This window comes from Scyliorhinus torazame, chromosome 14 (genome assembly GCF_047496885.1).
Source record: "Scyliorhinus torazame isolate Kashiwa2021f chromosome 14, sScyTor2.1, whole genome shotgun sequence".
Lineage (NCBI taxonomy): Eukaryota > Metazoa > Chordata > Chondrichthyes > Carcharhiniformes > Scyliorhinidae > Scyliorhinus > Scyliorhinus torazame.
Genome location: NC_092720.1, coordinates 17,767,857 through 17,787,185, shown reverse-complemented (window position 1 = coordinate 17,787,185; position 19,329 = coordinate 17,767,857). Strand labels below are relative to the sequence as shown.

Sequence of the window (19,329 nt, the reverse complement as noted above, 5' to 3'; positions counted from 1 at the left end):
CTGGGTGAAGAAGTTAGTTTTCCCATGTTTGCTGAGTGTGAACTGGGCGTTTGGGGTTTGTTGCCTTGTCTATGGGTGCAACAGTATTTATTGGACAGTTGTTTGATTGTTTCTTCAGGAGTTATCGTGTCCACTCCAACTGGTAGCACAGCATATGCTGCAGCGGCTGGAGCTTCTATGATGCACCCAAATGTCCCAGCCATCATGATCACTCCTATCTGCCCTCACTCGCTCTCATTCCGGCCTATTGTAGTACCAGCAGGAATGGAACTAAAGGTGAGTGTGTGGACTCCGATGTTCGTGTGTGGTCAGGAACAGAGTTTGAGTACATTGCCGTCAGTTCAGAGATGTTGCTTTCATACTTTTGTTCAAACAATTCGCCCTTGGGATGAGCAGACGATTATGAGGGGCGATTGAATTAAATGGGCCGACAGTCTTTTTGAGGGAATGAAAGTTCATCTTGTTGAAGTGTGTAAAATTCTTGGTCTTGACTGGGTGGAAGCTAGGAGGCTACTTCCCCTGGACTGTCTAGTTTAGGATAATATATCAGCCATTTCGGATTGAGATTCTTCACTCAAACTTGAATCTTTGGAATTTTCCTGCCAGAGGACTGCATGTGCTAATCCATTGAGTATAACAGTAGAACAGCAATGGCAGGAGTTTCTGGGAGTAATTGAGGACACAGTACAGAGGTTCATCCCAAAGAAAAGAAAGGTTACCAGAGGGGGGATTAGGCAGCCATGGCTGACAAAGGAAGTTAGGGAATGAATCAAAGCAAAAGAGAAAGCCTATAATGTGGCAAAGAGTAGTGGGAAGTCAGAAGATTGGGAAGGCTACAAAAACAAACAGAGGATAACAAAGAGAGAAATAAGGAAAGAGAGGATCAATTATGAAGGTAGGCTAGCCAGTAACATTAGGAATGATAGTAAAAGTTTCTTTAAATACATTAAAAACAAACGGGAGGCAAAAGTTGACATTGGGCCGCTCCAAAATGACGCTGGTAATTTTGTGATGGGAGACAAGGAAATAGCTGAGGAACTAAATAAGTACTTTGCGTCAGTCTTCACAGTAGAAGACATGAGTAATATCCCAACAATTCCGGAGAGTCGGAGGGGCAGAGTTGAATATAGTAGCCATCACAAAGGAGAAAGTGCTAGAGAAAATAAGAGGTCTAAAAATTGATAAATCTCCGGGCCCAGATGGGCTACATCCTAGAGTTCTAAAGGAGATAGCTGAAGAAATAGTGGAGGCGTTAGTTATGATCTTTCAAAAGTCACTGGAGTCAGGGAAAGTCCCAGAGGATTGGAAAATCGCTGTTGTAACCCCCCATTTCAAGAAGGGAACAAGGAAAAAGATGGAAAATTATAGGCCAATTAGCCTAACCTCGGTTGTTGGCAAGATTCTAGAATCCATTGTTAAGGGTGAGATTTCTAAATTCTTGGAAGTGCAGGGTGGGATTAGGACAAGTCAGCATGGATTTAGTAAGGGGAGGTCGTGCCTGACAAACCTGTTAGAGTTCTTTGAAGAGATAACAAATAGGTTAGACCAAGGAGAGCCAATGGATGTTATCTATCTTGACTTCCAAAAGGCCTTTGATAAGGTGCCTCACGGGAGGGAGACTGCTGAGTAAAATAAGGGCCCATGGTATTCGAGGCAAGGTACTAACATGGATTGACGATTGGCTGTCAGGCAGAAGGCAGAGAGTTGGGATAAAAGGTTCTTTTTCAGAATGGCAACCGGTGACGAGTGGTGTCCCGCAGGGTTCAGTGTTGGGGCCACAGCTGTTCTCTTTATATATTAACGATCTAGATGACGGGACTGGGGGCATTCTGGCTAAGTTTGCCGATGATACAAAGATAGGTGGAGGGGCAGGTAGTATGGAGGAGGTGGGGAGGCTGCAGAAAGATTTAGACAGTTTAGGAGAGTGGTTCAAGAAATGGCTGATGAAATTCAACGTGGGCAAGTGCGAGGTCTTGCACTTTGGAAAAAAGAATAGAGGCATGGACTATTTTCTAAATGGTGACAAAATTCATAATGCTGAAGTGCAAAGGGACTTGGGAGTCCTAGTCCAGGATTCTCTAAAGGTAAACTTGCAGGTTGAGTCCGTAATTAAGAAAGCAAATGCAATGTTGTCATTCATCTCAAGAGGCTTGGAATATAAAAGCAGGGATGTTCTTCTGAAGCTTTATAAAGCATTAGTTAGGCCCCATTTAGAATACTGTGAGCAATTTTGGGCCCCACACCTCAGGAAGGACATACTGGCACTGGAGCGGGTCCAGTGGAGATTCACACGGATGATCCCAGGAATGGTAGACCTAACATACGATGAACGTCTGAGGATTGTGGGATTATATTCATTCGAGTTTAGGAGGTTGAGGGGAGATCTAATAGAAACTTACAAGATAATGAATGGCTTAGATAGGGTGGATGTAGGGAAGTTGTTTCCATTAGCAGGGGAGACTAGGACCCGGGGGCACAGCCTTAGAATACAAGGGAGTCACTTTAGAACAGAGATGAGGAGAAATTTCTTCAGCCAGAGAGTGGTGGGTCTGTGGAATTCATTGCCACAGAGGGCGTTGGAGGCCGGGACGTTGAGTGTCTTTAAGACAGAAGTTGATAAATTCTTGATTTCTCGAGGAATTAAGGGCTATGGAGGGAGAGCGGGTAAATGGAGTTGAAATCAGCCATGATTGAATGGTGGAGTGGACTCGATGGGCCGAATGGCCTTCCGCTCCTATGTCTTATGGTCTTGTATGTTCAATACTCAGATAGATGGTGCTCTTTCTTTCCGTCCATTTCGAATTTCCTTTCCTGTCTTCTTTTCTCCCTTTTCTTCCATTTCAAGTTTCTTAATTTCTATTTTTCTATCTTTTTTCCATTTGCCTCCATGTTGTTTTCTCATCTCATTTTCTCCCTCTCTATATCTAATTGTTTTGTTGTAACTGAATTTTAGCTAATTCAAGTGCCTGCCCTTTTGAAGAACTCGGTCTGTCGGGTATACCTTGCAATTTGAAATGCTTAGTTATACTTTCAATTACGTCTGCTTTCTTTTACCCTGCAGGTAATCCCGATTGCAACTTATCTGCCAATTCCATTAGTATTGCCTTAGTTACACTTTTCAAACCCTCCAAGGTTATATCAAACATGCTGTAGCAATTGCCAAATCCATTTTACAGTTACCCACTTTAAAATCTCACAATACCCTCATGGTTCAATATCCTCGTCACGTTCTTTACTTTTAAAATCATTAATTCCAATACAATCAAGGAATTATGTTCTTAATATCCTGCAAAGAGCCCACAATTTTGTTGACCGCATATCTGAGGTGGAATGCTGGCTCTCAACTGTATTTTGCGATTTGGTATAATGTGAGGAACAATGTGAAGACCAGAGAAGGATGTCCTAGACGTTTTTGTGATTATTTTAAAATATGTACATAATTATTAAACAAAACATAAATGCAACTCAAAATTGACTTAACTACACTAATGGCTATACACAGTCTTTAATTTTACCCAGTTCCAAATCCCCCTCTTTTCCTAACCTCTGAGCTAAACCTCCTCTAATAACATTCCATAGGTTTTACCTATGGCACAGTGGTTAGCATTATCGCTTCACAGCTCCAGGGTCCCTGGTTCGATTCCCGGCTTGGGTCACTGTCTGTGCGGAGTCTGCACGTTCTCCCCGTGGCTGCGTGGGTTTTCTCCGGGTGCTCCAGTTTCCTCCCACAGTCCAAAGACGTGCAGGTTAGGTGGATTGGCCATGCTAAATTGCCCTTAGTGTCCAAAGGGGTTGGGTGGGGTTGCTGGGTTACGGGTATGGGGCGGAGTGCTGGGCTTAAAATGGGGGTGCTCTTTCCAAGGGCCAGTGCAGGCTCGATGGGCTGAATGGCCTCCTTCTGCACTGTAAATTCTATATGCAAAATCCATCACTTGTTACCACACCAGGCATGTGGGATTGCTTCTGGCTAGGGATGGAGACGGAAAGTAGGTACAATTTGTTGGAGTTGAAACAGCTTGCTGCTGTGAGGAGTGGTCTCAAAACAATTCCCCTGCGTAGCATGAACTTGTCTCTGATATACCGTTTTTCCTTTTTATCTTCCCCTATCTGAACTAACTTTCTCAGAAGTCAGTCTTCGTTTTATTCATGAATTCACCTTTTAGAATGTGTGAAATTCACTTCATCTTTTTTGAACTTAACATTTTCACTTTAACCTCTGACACTCTATCCTCCAGTGTTGCCATTGCCAACTTACCGTGGGCAAATATTTGTTCAGATTGTTACTAGACAAATCAGCATATCAGAACCTGAGTTCCACCAACCCAGCCAACTGTCTTGTTTGTAATCTTCATTTTTTAAAAAGCTTGATTTCTTTAAGCATACAACCACCAGAACACATTTCCAATTGGATACCTTATTATTATGATTTCCTAACATCATCTGGATTTGTACAGGAGCAGCAACTGGGCCCTACAATTGGCCGTTGGCTTTGGGTGAGGATGGATTAAGTAGTTGCACTTTGCAGTGCATGTCTGGCCATGGGAAAACGGGGAAGAAAATTGGAGAAATCCACTAAAGTTGCCTCGTCCTCAAATATCTGCTCTTATCAAGCTGAACCAAGTTACTCGCATTAAGCCATTCAGTCGGGTTGGTTCTGTGAGGAAAGCGAGTTCTGAAAAATGTCAAATGTAGTGTCTTAGAAAATGCATTTGGACTTGTGCCTGGAATCTGTGAAATAAGCTCAAAGCTTACAAGCTGCATCTGTGTTTGCTTTTCAAGATAATGTTGTCCCCTGATACCAGGAATGCAGCATGGGTCTCATTTGATGGCAGAAGGAGACAGGAAATTCAACATACTGACAGGCAAGTCTACAACTGCAGCTACCTCTCTTCTTCTCATTGCAGGAACTTTCTTTTGTACTAATAGTTGCCAGATGTTCCATACAGGTATAATCACTGGAGTGTTGGGTGTGTGGTGGTGGTGGTAGTTTAACATTGATGCTCCATGGTGTAAGCTGATAACTGTACATGATGGGCCAAAGAGAAAATGCTGAAAAATCTCAGCAGGTCTGGCAGCATCTGTAGAGAGAGAAAGAGCTAACGTTTAGAGTCCAGATGACCCGTTGTCAAAGCTAAAAGATAGTGCAAGTGGGATATATGTATACTGTGGGGTGAGAATGAAAGATGAGTCATAGCCACAGAAACCCAGGGAAACCGGGTGCTAATAGCCACAGAAACCAAGGGGAAAGAGTGCTAATGGCAGTCCCCAGAGAACAAAAGATATGAAAGGCCAAACAGCAGAGAAACTAACACATCAGAGGGTAAACTGTGACAGATGTAGATGTGGGGGGGGGGATGGAAAAGGGGAAGCAAAGGGGAGAAAGGGTAAGGAAAGAAGGATAAGATGCGGGGGGGGGGGGGGGGGGGGGCGGTGGAGTGAATATATATTAAGAAAAACAAGAAAGAAATGGGAAAAGACAGTTAAAATGGTGGGCCAATTGAGATTCTGTTCTATTTCTTATTATCAACTTATTTCTATTTTATTTTGTCTAGGGATTTTTTACGGTTCTTAAAACAAAAATGTTTATTAGTAATCCTTGGCCTCCCTCAATAGTGAGTTTTGAGATCAGACTTGCATCAAAGCAGCAACGAGGCAAACATGATGCACAGTGCGGCACCCAGTGCCAAACCCTGCTGATTCTTGCCGACCTGCATTTGCTTCCAACCCTCCAACTAACCATATTCAAGATCCCTGTTTATAAACTAATAATCTTTATTAGTGCCACAAGTAGGCTTACATTAACACTGCAATGAAGTTACTGTGAAAATCCCCTAGTTGCCACACTCTGGTGCCTGTTCGGGTACACAGAGGGAGAATTCAGAATGTCCAATCCACCTAGCAGCACTTCTTTCAGGACTTGTGGGAGCAAACCGGAGCACCCGGAGGAAACCCACGCAGACACGGGGAGAACGTGCAGACTCTGAACAGATAATGACCCAAATTGGAATCAAACCCGGGTCCCTGGCGCCGTGAAGCAACAGTGATAACCACTGTGCCACCATAGCTTCACCTCACTAAACTTCAGCATCCCCTTCTAGCTGTCTATCTTTTGTCACTGACCCTTGCCTCATGTGGATCACGCCCTTCCTTTTCCTCACAACGGCCTTTAGTTGCCTCAGCTTTATTCTCTAGACCTCCCTCTTGAAACCCTTCCATTGATCAATTTACCCGTTGTCTTTAAAAGATGCCCCTGATGTTTTTTAACCATCTATTTCTGATCACATTTCCTAAACATCCCATTGCTCACCATACACTTCTCATTAATGAAAAAATGTTTTATTATTACATGAAACACTATATACAACTGTGAGGTGGTAGCACAAGTGCTCGCTTTAGAAGACATTTTAGACACCAGAAGTGATTCATAGGCCCTGAAGTATATGCATGTCTATGAAACTGGGTGGCCTAACATTAGCCATCTGGCATCTAAGGAACAACATTTTCTGTTGCACTTTAATTCAGCTTGTGCTACCACACAGAATTATTGAACAAAATTTGACATTGAGCCCAACACAGGTATTAGCACAGGGTACCAAAAGTCTGGTTAAAGTGGTAGTGCCCTCACTACACTGAGGCATATTTAGTACTTTAGCTATCTTGCTGGGCGCATCAGTGTCATTCAGAAGCAGCAAGGTCACTGGTTCAATCCCCCTAGCTTTTTCAGTAGGTTCAGAGAAGTTCAAGCCACATGTATGGTCTTTCACGGTTTGGTTTGCTTCTTGTGAAAATGGAAAGGAAGTTGCATTCCCAGAAATCACTTTTAGCTGGAGAATGCAAAAAAAACAAAAACTTTTTAATTATATACTGCTGTTCACAACCTCATAATGCCCCAGTGCGTTTTTGAAGCATGATTGTTGATCCAATATAGAAACACAGCAGCCAATTTGCTGACAGCAAGCTCCCACGAACAGCAATGTGATATTGAATAAATAATTTGTTTCAGTGATGTGTCATGGGTCATTAAATGTTGGCCAGAATACCAGGGAGAACTCCCTGCACTCCTTTGAAATATTGCCACGGTTTACATCCAAAGGGTAGACAGGGCCTCAGTTATATCTCTAATCTGAAAGACCGTTCCTTTGACAGTGCATTTCTCCAGTACTGCATTGGAATGTTAGCCTAGATTATCATAGAATTTACAGTGCAGAAGGCCATTCGGCCCATCGAGTCTGCACCGGCTCTTGGAAAGAGTACCTTACCCAAGGTCAACACCTCCACCCTATCCCCATAACCCAGTAACCCCACCCAACACTAAGGGCAATTTTGGACACTAAGGGCAATTTATCATGGCCAATCCACCTAACCTGCACATCTTTGGACTGTGGGAGGAAGCCGGAGCACCCGGAGGAAACCCACGCACACACGGGCAAGATGTGCAGACTCTGCACAGACCGTGACCCAAGCCGGAATTGAACCTGGGACTCTGGAGCTGTGAAGCAATTGTGCTATCCACAATACTACCGTGCTGCCCTATGTACTTCAGTATTATGTACTGAAGTCTCCAGAATAGGATTGAACCCACAACCTTCTGACTTGGGTGCGAGAGCCTCCAACTGGACCATATGCCAAATATTTGATAGATGGGGATGAATTGCTTTGTGGAAGTGTTTTGATTTTTCTTTGTGAAACCTGTTGTAAATCTGAAGTTGCCAAGTGAAGCCTGGACAGTTACTCACAGAAAGAGAAGGAAAGCTATAGGGTCTACCGGCTTGCTTTGCAGAAGACGGGGGTAACATTGTTATCCCTTCCCAGAGAATAACAATGAACGCTAAAATTTGTCTTCGTCTGCGTCCCAAAGTGATTGATGTCCCAGAGGCAGGTCCACTGTGACTCACCGAGGGTAGAAGGGCTGCAGATGGCTCCCAGGCAGTAAGAAGCAAAGAATGGATAACTGTTAAAATACAATTACTGTTGCCTAGGAGAATACAGAAGCAAATCTGTGCATGGCAGGATGTCACAAGCAGCAGATGAATAAGTCATTAGACAATCTGTTTTTAAGATTTTCACTGAGGGAGCATTGGCCAGGACAACAGCACTAAATTGCTTGTATAGTGTGGTAAAACAATCCATGGCACTTCATAGGAGCGTTATTAAACAAAATTTAACACCATAAAGAACCAAAGATTTGGTCAAGGAGATAGTTTTAAGGAGTGAATTCAAGGAGAGCGAGGTAGAGGCAATGGATTTCAGGACGGAATTCCAGATGATCTCCTCTAGGGAGCTGAAGGCATGGTTGACAGTGGTGGACTGGTTAAAATTGGGAAGGCCAGAATTTGAGCACGAGAGGTCTTGGATAATACCGCTGCTCTTCTTTGAATCGTGTGTTGGAAACTCTTTCATCCACTTGAACTGGCACAGGTCCTGGGTTTGACTTTCACCTGACTGATTTGAGTTTTGGTGATCGGCAGGTTGGTGGCCTCTGTCCGGTTTGAGTTGGCCAGTAACACTAGTCCTTTTTGGCTATCTTCACCCTGAGCTTGCTGTGCCTGCCATTTTGGATGCAGAGGAGAGTTCATTTCAGTGCTGAACCCACATCCTCTCTGAATTCTAACAATGTTCAATAAAACCCGAAACACCCGGGTCAAGTAGCATCTGTGGAAAGAGAAATAGAGTCAATGCTTCATTCAGGTCAATAGCCTTTCAACAGAACCAGAAGAATTCAGCGATTTAACAGGTTTTAAGCTAGTGCAGAACCAGGAAAAAGGTAGGGTAGGAAAGAATTTTAATGATTTGTGATGGGGCTGAGGGCAGTTATGATTAAATGTCAAGGGATGACTGTGCAAGCTAAAAGGGGGTGCTAATGGAATATGTGGAGAGTCTAATTGTAACAGCGGAACCATTACCAGCAACCTATGGTTATGATCTAATACTGTTGAACTCATTGTTGAAACCGGAAAGCTGTAAAACTTCTGATTGGAAGGTGAGGTGCAGTTCATTAAACTTCATTGCGGAAAACTGATGGTAGTAAGAGTGGGATAATATTGTGCTGTTTTCTTTTTAGTATCACAGTAACAACATCATGTTACCCGGTGCCATCTATCTGCTGTTATGACCTGGTGTATGACTGGTTCGAGAGCCTGGCCGAGTGTCTGCACTGGAATGTGCGCAAAAAGCAGTCACGCTTTGAAGAAATCACGGATTCTTCAGACACTGAGTGTTAGTCCACAGTGGGTGCATCCCTTTCTACAAACTCCCGCGTAGTAAAACGTGATAACACTTTGTTCTAAGCTTATTGGAGTATCAATCCTGTTTGTATTGTTAAATAGAAGACTGTATCTGGATGTAGTGTATATTTACATTCCATCGGGTATGGCCTTTCTGCCTCCCGCCGCTCCACCCCAGTTCCTCATACTTTAATCATCCTGGAGTATTCACTGGGCTTGAAGCTGTGGAAGTGTAATGAAGATGCACCAACTCTTCGTAATGGGCTTGAATTCATGTTATTTTATCGTTTGCTTTTCAGGTGACTATATGTTATCAAATTTGTACAGTGGTATGTTTCCTTGGAGCACTTCATTGATCTACATGCTGTAGATGTGCAGTTTATTTAAAAAAAAAAAAAGTTTGGCTCACAAGGTTGATGAGTCTTGATGCCTGGGGTGTCCCTGTTGTGCATCCTGCTGGCTGAGCTCGGCATTGGGGACGCTAATTTCTATTGGCCTGCATGAGAGGGGAGCAAAACTTATTCCGGCTTTTGCCTTTATTCACTGACTCACATGGGAAGCTCAGTCTTTGAAGAAGCTTTGATGCCAGCCCCTCCTAGCTGCAGAGGTCTGTGCCAAGATCATGGGGGGGGGGGGGGAGAAAGAGAGAGAGAAAGAGAAGAAGGGTTGAGATGCCAAATGTGGAAATGAGTCATTTTTAAGGAAAGCATCTTTCCAAGATAACTTTAGTTGCAGCCTCAAAGTTTTATTGATGACTTATAGCAAAGATGTTCGGATGTCCTATTGAAAGTAGAAAATATTTGAATTTTATATTGTACATATCACATTACTGTGAGTGTAACTTGTTAGCGTAACTATGTAGAAAGAAATTACTGTGAAAATACCCAGTGTACCCTTTCAGTCCAGATTTTATTTTTGGCCAAGCTATGCTGCATTGTAGGAATCCTTGCCTGGTTATGCAGAGTGTTACTTTTTAAAAAAATGAACACCTTCCAACTAGGTGAATTTACAAATATTTTGCATTTGAACCATAGTGAGCTCAGCAGCTGTATGTTTGTTTCACAGCTGATCTAACAGAGTAGTTCAGTTACTGCACCTTGCCTCGAAGTGCTGTTGCAATGAAATGTCACTGGGTTGCAAAATCTTTTTTGTTTGTGCAGTGGATCAGCGCACAATTATTTGTGGGATCCAAGCTGAATTCTCGCCCAGGCTGCAGATATATGGGTACCTTCACTGTGACCCTGAGGGAACTTGTATCTGAACTTGAACTTGGTTTGGGCTAATTCTATATGTGCTTGTCCACAGTTCAAAATGAGACACATGATCTGTTGTAGCTCTGCTCGGGCCAAATTGGTGCAACAGGTAGAGTATGGGTGGGGCTACAGGCAGATCCATTTATTGTAATAGTAATGATTGTGTTTTACTCTAAAACTACACCTGAACTGGATGACTGATGACCATTCAGTATTTGCATTCAAAACACTTGACTCATGAAATTGAGAGATAACTGAAGTGATGTTCAGATGAAATTAGTATTGTTTTATTTGATTAAATAGTATTTACTTGTCAGATTATCAAACAATTATAAATACTTTATATTTTCTTGTGGATAAAGGGACAATTCAATGGGGAAGATGTTGATCTCATTGCAGACATACTTGTGACATATAACCACAGAACAAGTTACATTTCCAGTTAAAGTGTATAGGACATCAAACTTTAAAAACATTTTCAATAAAGAATTTAAACAAACCAATGTCTGCTGTTGTCAGATCGAAAAAATGGAATTTGATCTTGGCAATTGGTTGGGGATTAGTGGTGAAAGGTTCATTTTTTTTGATTGGTGGAATGTGAAAGCGATCGGAGCTTGAGTTTTTCACTTGGATGAAGCAAAATAAAGTTTTATATAGAGATTTGTAGATTACACTAAGGTAAAGTGCCTTGATATACTGCCTTTGAGGTACTACAGTACAGACTCACCAGCCGAGCAGAATTTAGGTTTAAATTATGCTGACAATCTTTATTGCCACAAGTAGGCTTACATTAACACTGCAATGAAGTTACTGTGAAAAGCCCAGAGTCGCTGCAGTCCAGTGCCTTGCATAAACATGGTTTGATTAGGTTGACCTAATATTTTAACATTAATTTGCAGGATGTGGGCATCACTGGTTAGGACATTTATTGACCATCTGTAATTGCCTTTGAGAAGATGGTGGTGAGCTACCTTCTTGAAGCACTGCAGTCCCCTCTGTTATAGGTACACCCACAGTGCCAGGATTTTGAGCCATTGACAGTCAAGGAACAACAATATAAGCCAGTATGATTAGTGACTTGGAGGGGAACTTTCAGGTGGTGATGTCCCATGTGTCTGCTGCCCTTGTACTTTTTAAAAATGGAGCCGTAGGTGGTACACAATTGCCAGTCAGTGGTGGAGGGAGTGAATGTTTGCAGATGGGATGCCAATGAAATGGTTGTTTTGTCCTGGATGGTGTTGAGATTAGTGTTGTTAGAGCTGCACTCTCTCAAACTCCTGACTTGTGCCTTGTAGATGGTGGATAGGCTTTGGGGAGGCAGTAGGCCTCCTTACCTGAGAAAAGAGGTGCTGGAGGGTCTGCAGAGGAGATTCACTAGGTTAATCCCAGAGCTGAAGGGGTTGGATTACGAGGAGAGGTTGAGTAGACTAGGACTGTACTTGCTGGAATTTAGAAGGATGAGGGGGGATCTTATAGAAACCCATAAAATTATGAAGGGAATAGATAGGATAGATGCGGGCAGGTTGTTTCCACTGGTGGGTGAAAGCAGAACTAGGGGGCGTAGCCTCAAAATAAAGGGAAGTAGATTTAGGACTGAGTTTAGGAGGAACATAGGTACATGGATTACGGGAAAATGATATAGTGTAGATTTATTTGTTCTTAAGGGCAGCACGGTAGCATTGTGGATAGCACAATTGCTTCACAGATCCATGGTCCCAGGTTCGATTCCGGCTTGGGTCATTGTCTGTGCGGAGTCTGCACGTCCTCCCCGTGTCTGCGTGGGTTTCCTCCCACAGTCCAAAGATGTGCGGGTTAGGTGAATTGGCCAATGATAAATTGCCCTTAATGTCCAAATTGCCCTTGGTGTTGGGTGGAGGTGTTGAGTTTGGGTAGGGTGCTCTTTCCAAGAGCTGGTGCAGACTCGGGGGGCTGAATGGCCTCCTTCTGCACTGTAGATTCAATGATAATCTATGATTAATCTAGGACAAAGGTTCGGCACAACATCGTGGGCCGAAGGGCCTGTTCTGTGCTGTATTTTCTATGTTCTATGTTCTTTAACTTCTTCACCCAAAGAGTTGCTATTCTATGGAATTCCTTGCTTAGTGAAGCAGTTGAGGTTCCTTCATTAAATGTTTTTAAGATAAAGATATAGTTTTTTGAAGAATTAAGGGTTATGAAAGTGGAGCTGAGTCCACAAAAGATCAGCCACGATCTCATTGAATGGTGGAGCAGGCTCGAGGGGCCAGATGGCCTAATCCTGATCCTAGTTATGTTCTTATCAGCCAATGGTGGAGCAGACTTGATGGGCTGAGTGGCCTATTTCTGCTCCTCCTATGTCTTATTAACACAAGCTCAGATTTTTCACAGCAGCCTATGTTTTATTAGGAGGAAAAGATATAGGACGAGATAAGTCCCTGAAAGGCAATTTAGAAGATTCCACAAGAGGGTTTGAGTAGTGAAATCGTGCTTCAATTGTATAGATTCAATTGTTTGCAGTTTTGGTCCCATTATCTCAGGAAGGATATTATTGCTATAGAGGGAATGCAACAAGGGTTCAGTAGACTTGTTCCTGGGAGGAAGAGATGTGGTACTGAAGGCAGGCTGAGGGGTGAACATGGACCAGGAACAGAAACTGCCTCATGAAACCCTGGCTGCAAAAACACAAGTCAAAGCATAAACCTTTTATTGCGATATGGACTTTGATTACCCACTCCAAGTCGATGAATATGTAACAAACTTCCAGACACAAGTGATCAACTTTGCAGCAGGACGAAGGACAGACAAGCCATCAGACTCCTTAATGAGCTGATGGCTGGTCAGACAAATGGGAGTTTGAGGACAATGGGTCTTGATTGAACCACCATTGATAAACCGGAGTATCCTGTATTTCCCATTAAGCAGCAGGGTCTGGCTGGACATTGGCCAGTCGTGGGCATTTATGACTCAATCCAAGCTTGCCAGTTTAAGAAAGCAGCATCAAACAGATCTTGGGAGAGAAGCTGGGAGTTGCCCAGGCACAACCATTGCAAAAAAGGGCTCTGGGTTTCGAAAATAGAGAAGACATCAACATCGAGTGATCAAAGCCTGCCCCGCCTCCTATACTTAAGTGGGTAAAACCCAAAGCTCAGGTCTAAGTCACATTTTCTTGAGTAATGGAATTCTGATAAAATTGTGTTAAACTGTGAACCTGTTTTGTCCTTTGTTTATCTCATAAATAAAGACACCTGGGTAAAACATTAAGTAAACTGGTCAAACGCATCAGAGGTTTTAAAGGTACAACAGAGACTTGGGAAACTGGACCGGTAATAAGAGTTTCAAAGAACGGAAAGGTGATGATAATTGAAACCTACAAATGAAGTTACTGTGAAAATCCCCTCGTCGCCACTCTCCAGCACCTGTTCGGGTACACGGAGGGAGAATTCAGAATATTTATTCACCTAACAAGCAGATCTTTCAGGACTTGAGAGAGGAAACCAGAGCATCCGGAGGAAACACACCCAGACACTGGGAGAAAGTGCAGACTCCGCAGACAGTGACCCAAGCCGGGTCCCTGGTGCTGTGAAACGGAACAGTTCTAACCACTATGCTACCGTGCCCTCCTATTACAACACACAGGATATCATTCAACCCATCGTGTCTCTGCCAGCTCTTTTACTGAGCTAGCCAATTAGATATACACCCTTTGCTCATTCCCCCATGATCCTACAAAGTTCTCTTTTATCCAAATTGATTTTGCAAATTATTGAAACAGCTTACAGTGCCCTTTTGGACAGCATATTTAAAGCATAACTCACTGGAAATGTGATGTCCCCTGTTCTTTTGAAATTATCTTTCAAAAAATTCTGATGTATGAAAACACTGAACAATCTTTCTGGGTTCTGGCATTTTCTGCTCAATGCCACTGTTTAAAAGGTTAGAAATGTTGTCACTTTACCTAATTTGTGCTATCAGAATTAGACTGAAAGGAAATACACAGACACACATGTTTCATTTTTTTAAATTGCATTTACTTCTTCAAATAGCTAAAACAGTTATTGTTTAAATAATGTTCCAGTAATCATAAAGACAAGTCTTTTAAATTATATATCAATCCAAATATGGACATAACCAGGTTTGAACAAGAGCAAGGAGCAAGCATTTCCCCTCTCCCCCCCCCCCCCATCTCTCTCTCTCTCCACTGCAATATACACGAAATAGCACTGGCCTGTAGCTACACTATACAATGTACAAATACTCAAAATACCATTTGAGAGCAGGTTGAGATACTACCAGAAAAACCACTGGCACGCTGGCAAATCTTTCTCCAAGAAAGACACATGATAACAGAAAAAAAATGCTTTTATCATCTCATTAGGAAAAGCATATGAATATAGAAAATTTCTACACTACAAAGTATTTCTTTTCTGTGCTATTAATTTAATTAAACAGTTAACTACAAAGTTGTGTGGTCCACTCAGGTTACTCTGTGAAATGTCAGAGCTCAGTTAATTACTGCACGGCGAGCAGATGCTGGAAACCAATTAAATTCCACATTTAACTCTATCCATCAGCTACCAATAATGCAGCAGAGGTCTAATGATGAGGGAAGGCTCAAAACTGACTGAACATTTTCCAATTTAAATATATTTCTAATGTGTGTTTGTTTGAGCGAAGGAGATGGAAAACTACTTCCGCGGCTTGTAAAATGCTGCATTACGCATTAATGGGAAGTCGATAAAGTTGATATCCTCTGAAAGTAGGACTAATTTTACAAAATATGGACCAACATGTCAATGCTGTTTACTACTGCAGCAAGCTTTCCATTTACCTGCCATAATATCTCTAGTTTTTGCAAACCATCAAGGGGCTATGGATTGTGCGGTACCTGTGGGAAAGTCTGCATAGCTCTGGTTTGTAAGGATTTTGTACAAGAGTTAAATGAAATGTGACGATTACAGTAAGACTAATGTTCATACTGAGAACAGGTCCTCCTCAGAGTTACTCTGCATGACTGCCAGAAGGTATGTTTTACACAGCTCAGGAAGCTTAGAAACTGAATGTGCACCTCTCAGCCGTAGTTTTCTCATCCCCACTCAGCTATTATGGTCAAGGGCCTGGAGTAATATCTAATCCTAAACTTTGAAGGGGCAGAGGCATTGCAGCTGCAGTCTTGACAAGTCAACTTCCTAAACACTCACTTTCTTGTACATATGTTCCTGAATTAAAAAATGGCACCCAATTATCAGTCCTATAGTAATGTTCTCTATTGAATACTGTACCTTCATACACTTAACCTGTTCTGTCCATTACCTAAGGTTACACAACAAAATACACATCTGCATTTAATATAAAAGCAGAACGTGCTGGAAAAACTCAGCAGGTCTGACAGCATCAGTGGAGAGAGATGGGGAGATACTGTTTTGAGTCCAATGTATCTCAAAACATTAACTCTGTCTCTCTTTCAGTAAATGCTGGCTGACCTGCTGAGCATTTCCAGCCCTTTGTTTTTATTTCCGATTTCCAGCATCCACAGTATTTTGCTTTTATTTTGTGCATCAGCATTTATTGTTAAACGATTATAAATGGACATTCACCCCAAAAGTTGGCAGAAGTGATGTATGTACAAGTGAATTTTAATGGCCATGTAAAGAGTGAAGCATTTGGTATTTGATTCTGATGTTTTAATGGTTTTCAGATTCCAGCACCTCAGGAAATAGCCGTAATCTATTTTACAGAATTATTTTGTATTGCTTCTTTCTGCTTTACTAGCCACCAAATTACCATAAATGGTTTGTAAGAAGCTACCACCTTGCGCAAACATTGCAGCAATGGGCAGAGTGTTCTGCTTCCTGCTAACAGCTGATCACCAGTGAAAATTATTTTACTTTTCACCTGTACGTTTTCCAAACCTCAATGGATTCTTTTGGGTGTTTAAATGTGAATTTCCTGAATGTAGCAAGACTCTTAACTATGCACCAGCTTCCAGCGTGCAGGAAGTGTGCCAAAGCTTCAGGCTCCGAGTGCACATGATCTCTGCACCAATGCCGTGAGTTTCAGGTTAGAAGAGACTAGGATGCCTCTCACACAGTGATATTCACCTCCTCAACACACTTGAGTAATATTCACCTCAATCAATGGCAAACAGCAGCACCAATTTAAGACCTGTTGTCTCTCGATACATTCAGCTGAGTAAGAATAAACACAGACATGATTTACCAAAAGTGGACTGATTGGGCTTTGTATGCGTTTTTGGAATATCGTGATGGGCGCCCACACTATGGTGTGGAATACAACTTGTCTCGGCATGTGAAATATGCTAACGCTAACAAGCTTTTCCAGGGTACCTCTAACTCTCTGCCAAAATATCTTGGCTTATGATCATTGTGATTGGGATGAGGGAATTTTAAAACGCTATGATTATCGGGCAGTTTTAACATTTCACAATATCTCATTGCGGCATCCACAGTGGTCCGGGCACATGTCTCCATCCCAATGTGGAATTGTTTTCAACATCAGCTACTCGTGCTTGGTTGCTGGAGATGGAATTGTCCCTGTTCTACGACTTACTGTGTAATGGCTGTGTCTCTTCATCTTCCTCCTCCTCCTCCTCCTCTTCCTCTTCCTCATCTGTAGGCTGGTCCAGTTCCTCCTTAGTAATCATTTCAAAGTCATTCCCATTGCCGCTGCTATGCTGGGAGCAGTCGTCATCCCTTCGGTCACTGTCTGTGTCTGACTGCCGCTCCCTGGCTGAATTTCCTGCTGCCGGCGTCTCTGCAGCCGCCGCTGTTGCTTCTGCTTTTGTCTCTTCCTCTTCTGCCTCCTTCCCCTCATTGCCACTAGGCTGTACTTGCTTCTGCGGATCGGTCTCATCGTCTGATTTCTTGGAGTCTGATTTGGGCCCCTTGTACTCGTGCGTGTACAGGGGTCTGAAGGAGTCAATGAAGCCAACGTCAGCTGTCAGATTCGGCAAGAACCAGAAATGATGTCGACCACCAGTGAGGAGCCAGATTAAGAGGAAGAGAATGCACCGAGCTGTAAAGAGAATCAAATAGGTACCGTGTTATGTGATAGATTAAAACTCAAGTCAAAACATATGGCATTTCGGCATCTGAGACCTTGGGTGAGTGCTGTTCAGTACTGGCCTCCAGAAATGGGGACCAGATGGAACCGTACTCGTGGGGGTCTCCCAGGGGATCGGAAGCCCCCAGGTGCAAGCCATTTGGGCAGGTGACACTCTGGCACTGCTGGTCTGGCACCCTGTCAGTGCCACCTAGGTGCCGGCCTGGCACTGCCAAGGTGCCATTTTGTGCATTGGTGCAATCAGGCCGGGGGTGTCCTGCGTGGGTGTTATAGGAGGTGCAGAGGATGCTCCCATAGTGCGCTGAGGCTGGGGGGAGGGTTTGGGGTCGCTTCGGGAGCAAAAAAAACATATGGCATTTCTTTGTATCTGACTCATCAAAAAACTTTTGTCTTCTGGAGAACAGATTTAATTATCTTCTATACTTTGAAGCGATTTGATAGGGTAAATATTATGGGAGTGGGACTAATTGGATAGCTCTTTCACGTTCCTGATTTACCAAACGTCCTTGTGCTGTGCTGAGTGATACTAGGAGTACTCAAGATGTGGTCTGACCAGACCAAAGCTCCGATCCACGGAGCTGGAGAGGGAGAGAGAAAAAAAAAAGGAGAGCCTGGTCCCGGTGAGCTGCACGTGGAGGAGGAGCGGGGATCGCTCAGAAACGGCCTGAAAGTCGGAGCACGGAGAGGATCACAAGAATAAAATAAGACATTTTTAAATTCAGCCTTCCTTTTTCCTCTCCTGCAAATTTAAAAAAAAAAAAAGAAAAACTAAAAGGAGGGAAAAAAAACCCTTGAGGGTTTTTTTTTTGTTTGGGGGGGGGGGGGGGAGCAAAAAAAAAAAAGAATTTCTTTTTCACACCAAAACCCAGGAAAAAAAGAGAAAGGCACAGACAGAAATGTGCCTCCAGATAATGAATTGGGGGGGAGACGGTGAGATGTAAGAAGGAACAGCAGCAAAGGCGAAGGAAAAAAGCAGGAGCTGCGGCCGCGCAGGCAGACGACCCCACGGGGCGAGGTGGAGGTTCAGGCGAATCAGGAAGCGGAAAAGCTTGCCAGCCGAGCAGCGGAGCAGGAACAGGACGCGGTGACCACCCCCCCTCCCCCCCCAACCCAGGGGGAGGAATGAAGAAGCGTGCTTAAAACAGGAATAAACGCCATAAAGGAGGAGATAAAAACAGAGATAAACGCCATGAGGGAGACACTCAGGACGGAGTTCCACACAATGGTGAAGGAGATGTTGGCGGAGACAACAGAAAAAATGGAGCGAACCATCAACGGCCTGGAAAGGAAAGTGGAGATGCAGGAGAAAATTATTCAGGAGTTGTAGAGGGCCGCCTCGGACCAGAGCGACAGGATGGTAACTCAGGAAACCGATGTGAAAAGGCTGGTAACGACCCAGGGGAGCCTACGAGGGAAAATGGAGGACCAGGAAAATAGGTCCAGACGGCAGAATGTTAAAATAGTGGGTCTGCCAGAATGGATGGAGGGCAGAGACCCAAAAGGCGACGTCACCCAAATGCTGGGCAAGCTGGTGGGAAGGGAGAAGTTTCCAAACCCCCCAGAAATCGACAAGGTGCACAGGTCGCTCCAACCCAGACCCAGAGCGATTATCGTGAAGCTGCACAGGTTCCAAGACAGGGAAAAAATCCTAAAGTGGGCCTGGCAGACGAAAGCGAGCATGTGGGAAGGGAAGACCATAAGGGTGTACCAGGACATTGGGGCGGACCTGGCCAAAAGAAGGGCTGAATTCAATAGGGCCAAATCAACACTCTACAAAAGTAATGTGAAATTTG

At 43.4% G+C, this 19,329-nt stretch overlaps 2 protein-coding genes across 5 annotated transcripts in view; one reads left to right on the top strand and one right to left on the bottom strand.

Moving 5' to 3' along the window:
* Positions 1-10,976, top strand: part of LOC140389551 (NAD kinase-like) — a 52,627-nt gene extending 41,651 nt beyond the window's left edge. Inside the window, exons 10-12 of the mRNA XM_072473759.1 lie at positions 119-276; positions 4,780-4,862; positions 9,062-10,976. Of these exons, the coding sequence (XP_072329860.1) occupies positions 119-276; positions 4,780-4,862; positions 9,062-9,221 (401 nt within the window). The 3' untranslated portion in view covers positions 9,222-10,976. The remainder of the gene's footprint in view (positions 1-118; positions 277-4,779; positions 4,863-9,061) is intronic.
* sec62 (SEC62 homolog, preprotein translocation factor) overlaps positions 6,321-19,329 on the bottom strand; it is a 103,210-nt gene continuing 90,201 nt past the window's right edge. For 2 of the 4 annotated variants that reach the window (XM_072473760.1, XM_072473764.1), the window contains 2 exons: positions 17,024-17,488; positions 6,321-6,824 (listed from right to left, as the gene is read on the bottom strand). In XM_072473760.1, coding sequence (XP_072329861.1) covers positions 6,730-6,824; positions 17,024-17,488 — 560 coding nt within the window. In that variant the 3' untranslated portion in view covers positions 6,321-6,729. Of the gene's footprint in view, positions 6,825-7,002; positions 8,653-14,458; positions 17,489-19,329 lie in introns of those variants that run through there. The other 2 variants (XM_072473762.1, XM_072473761.1) reach the window with 2 other exon arrangements.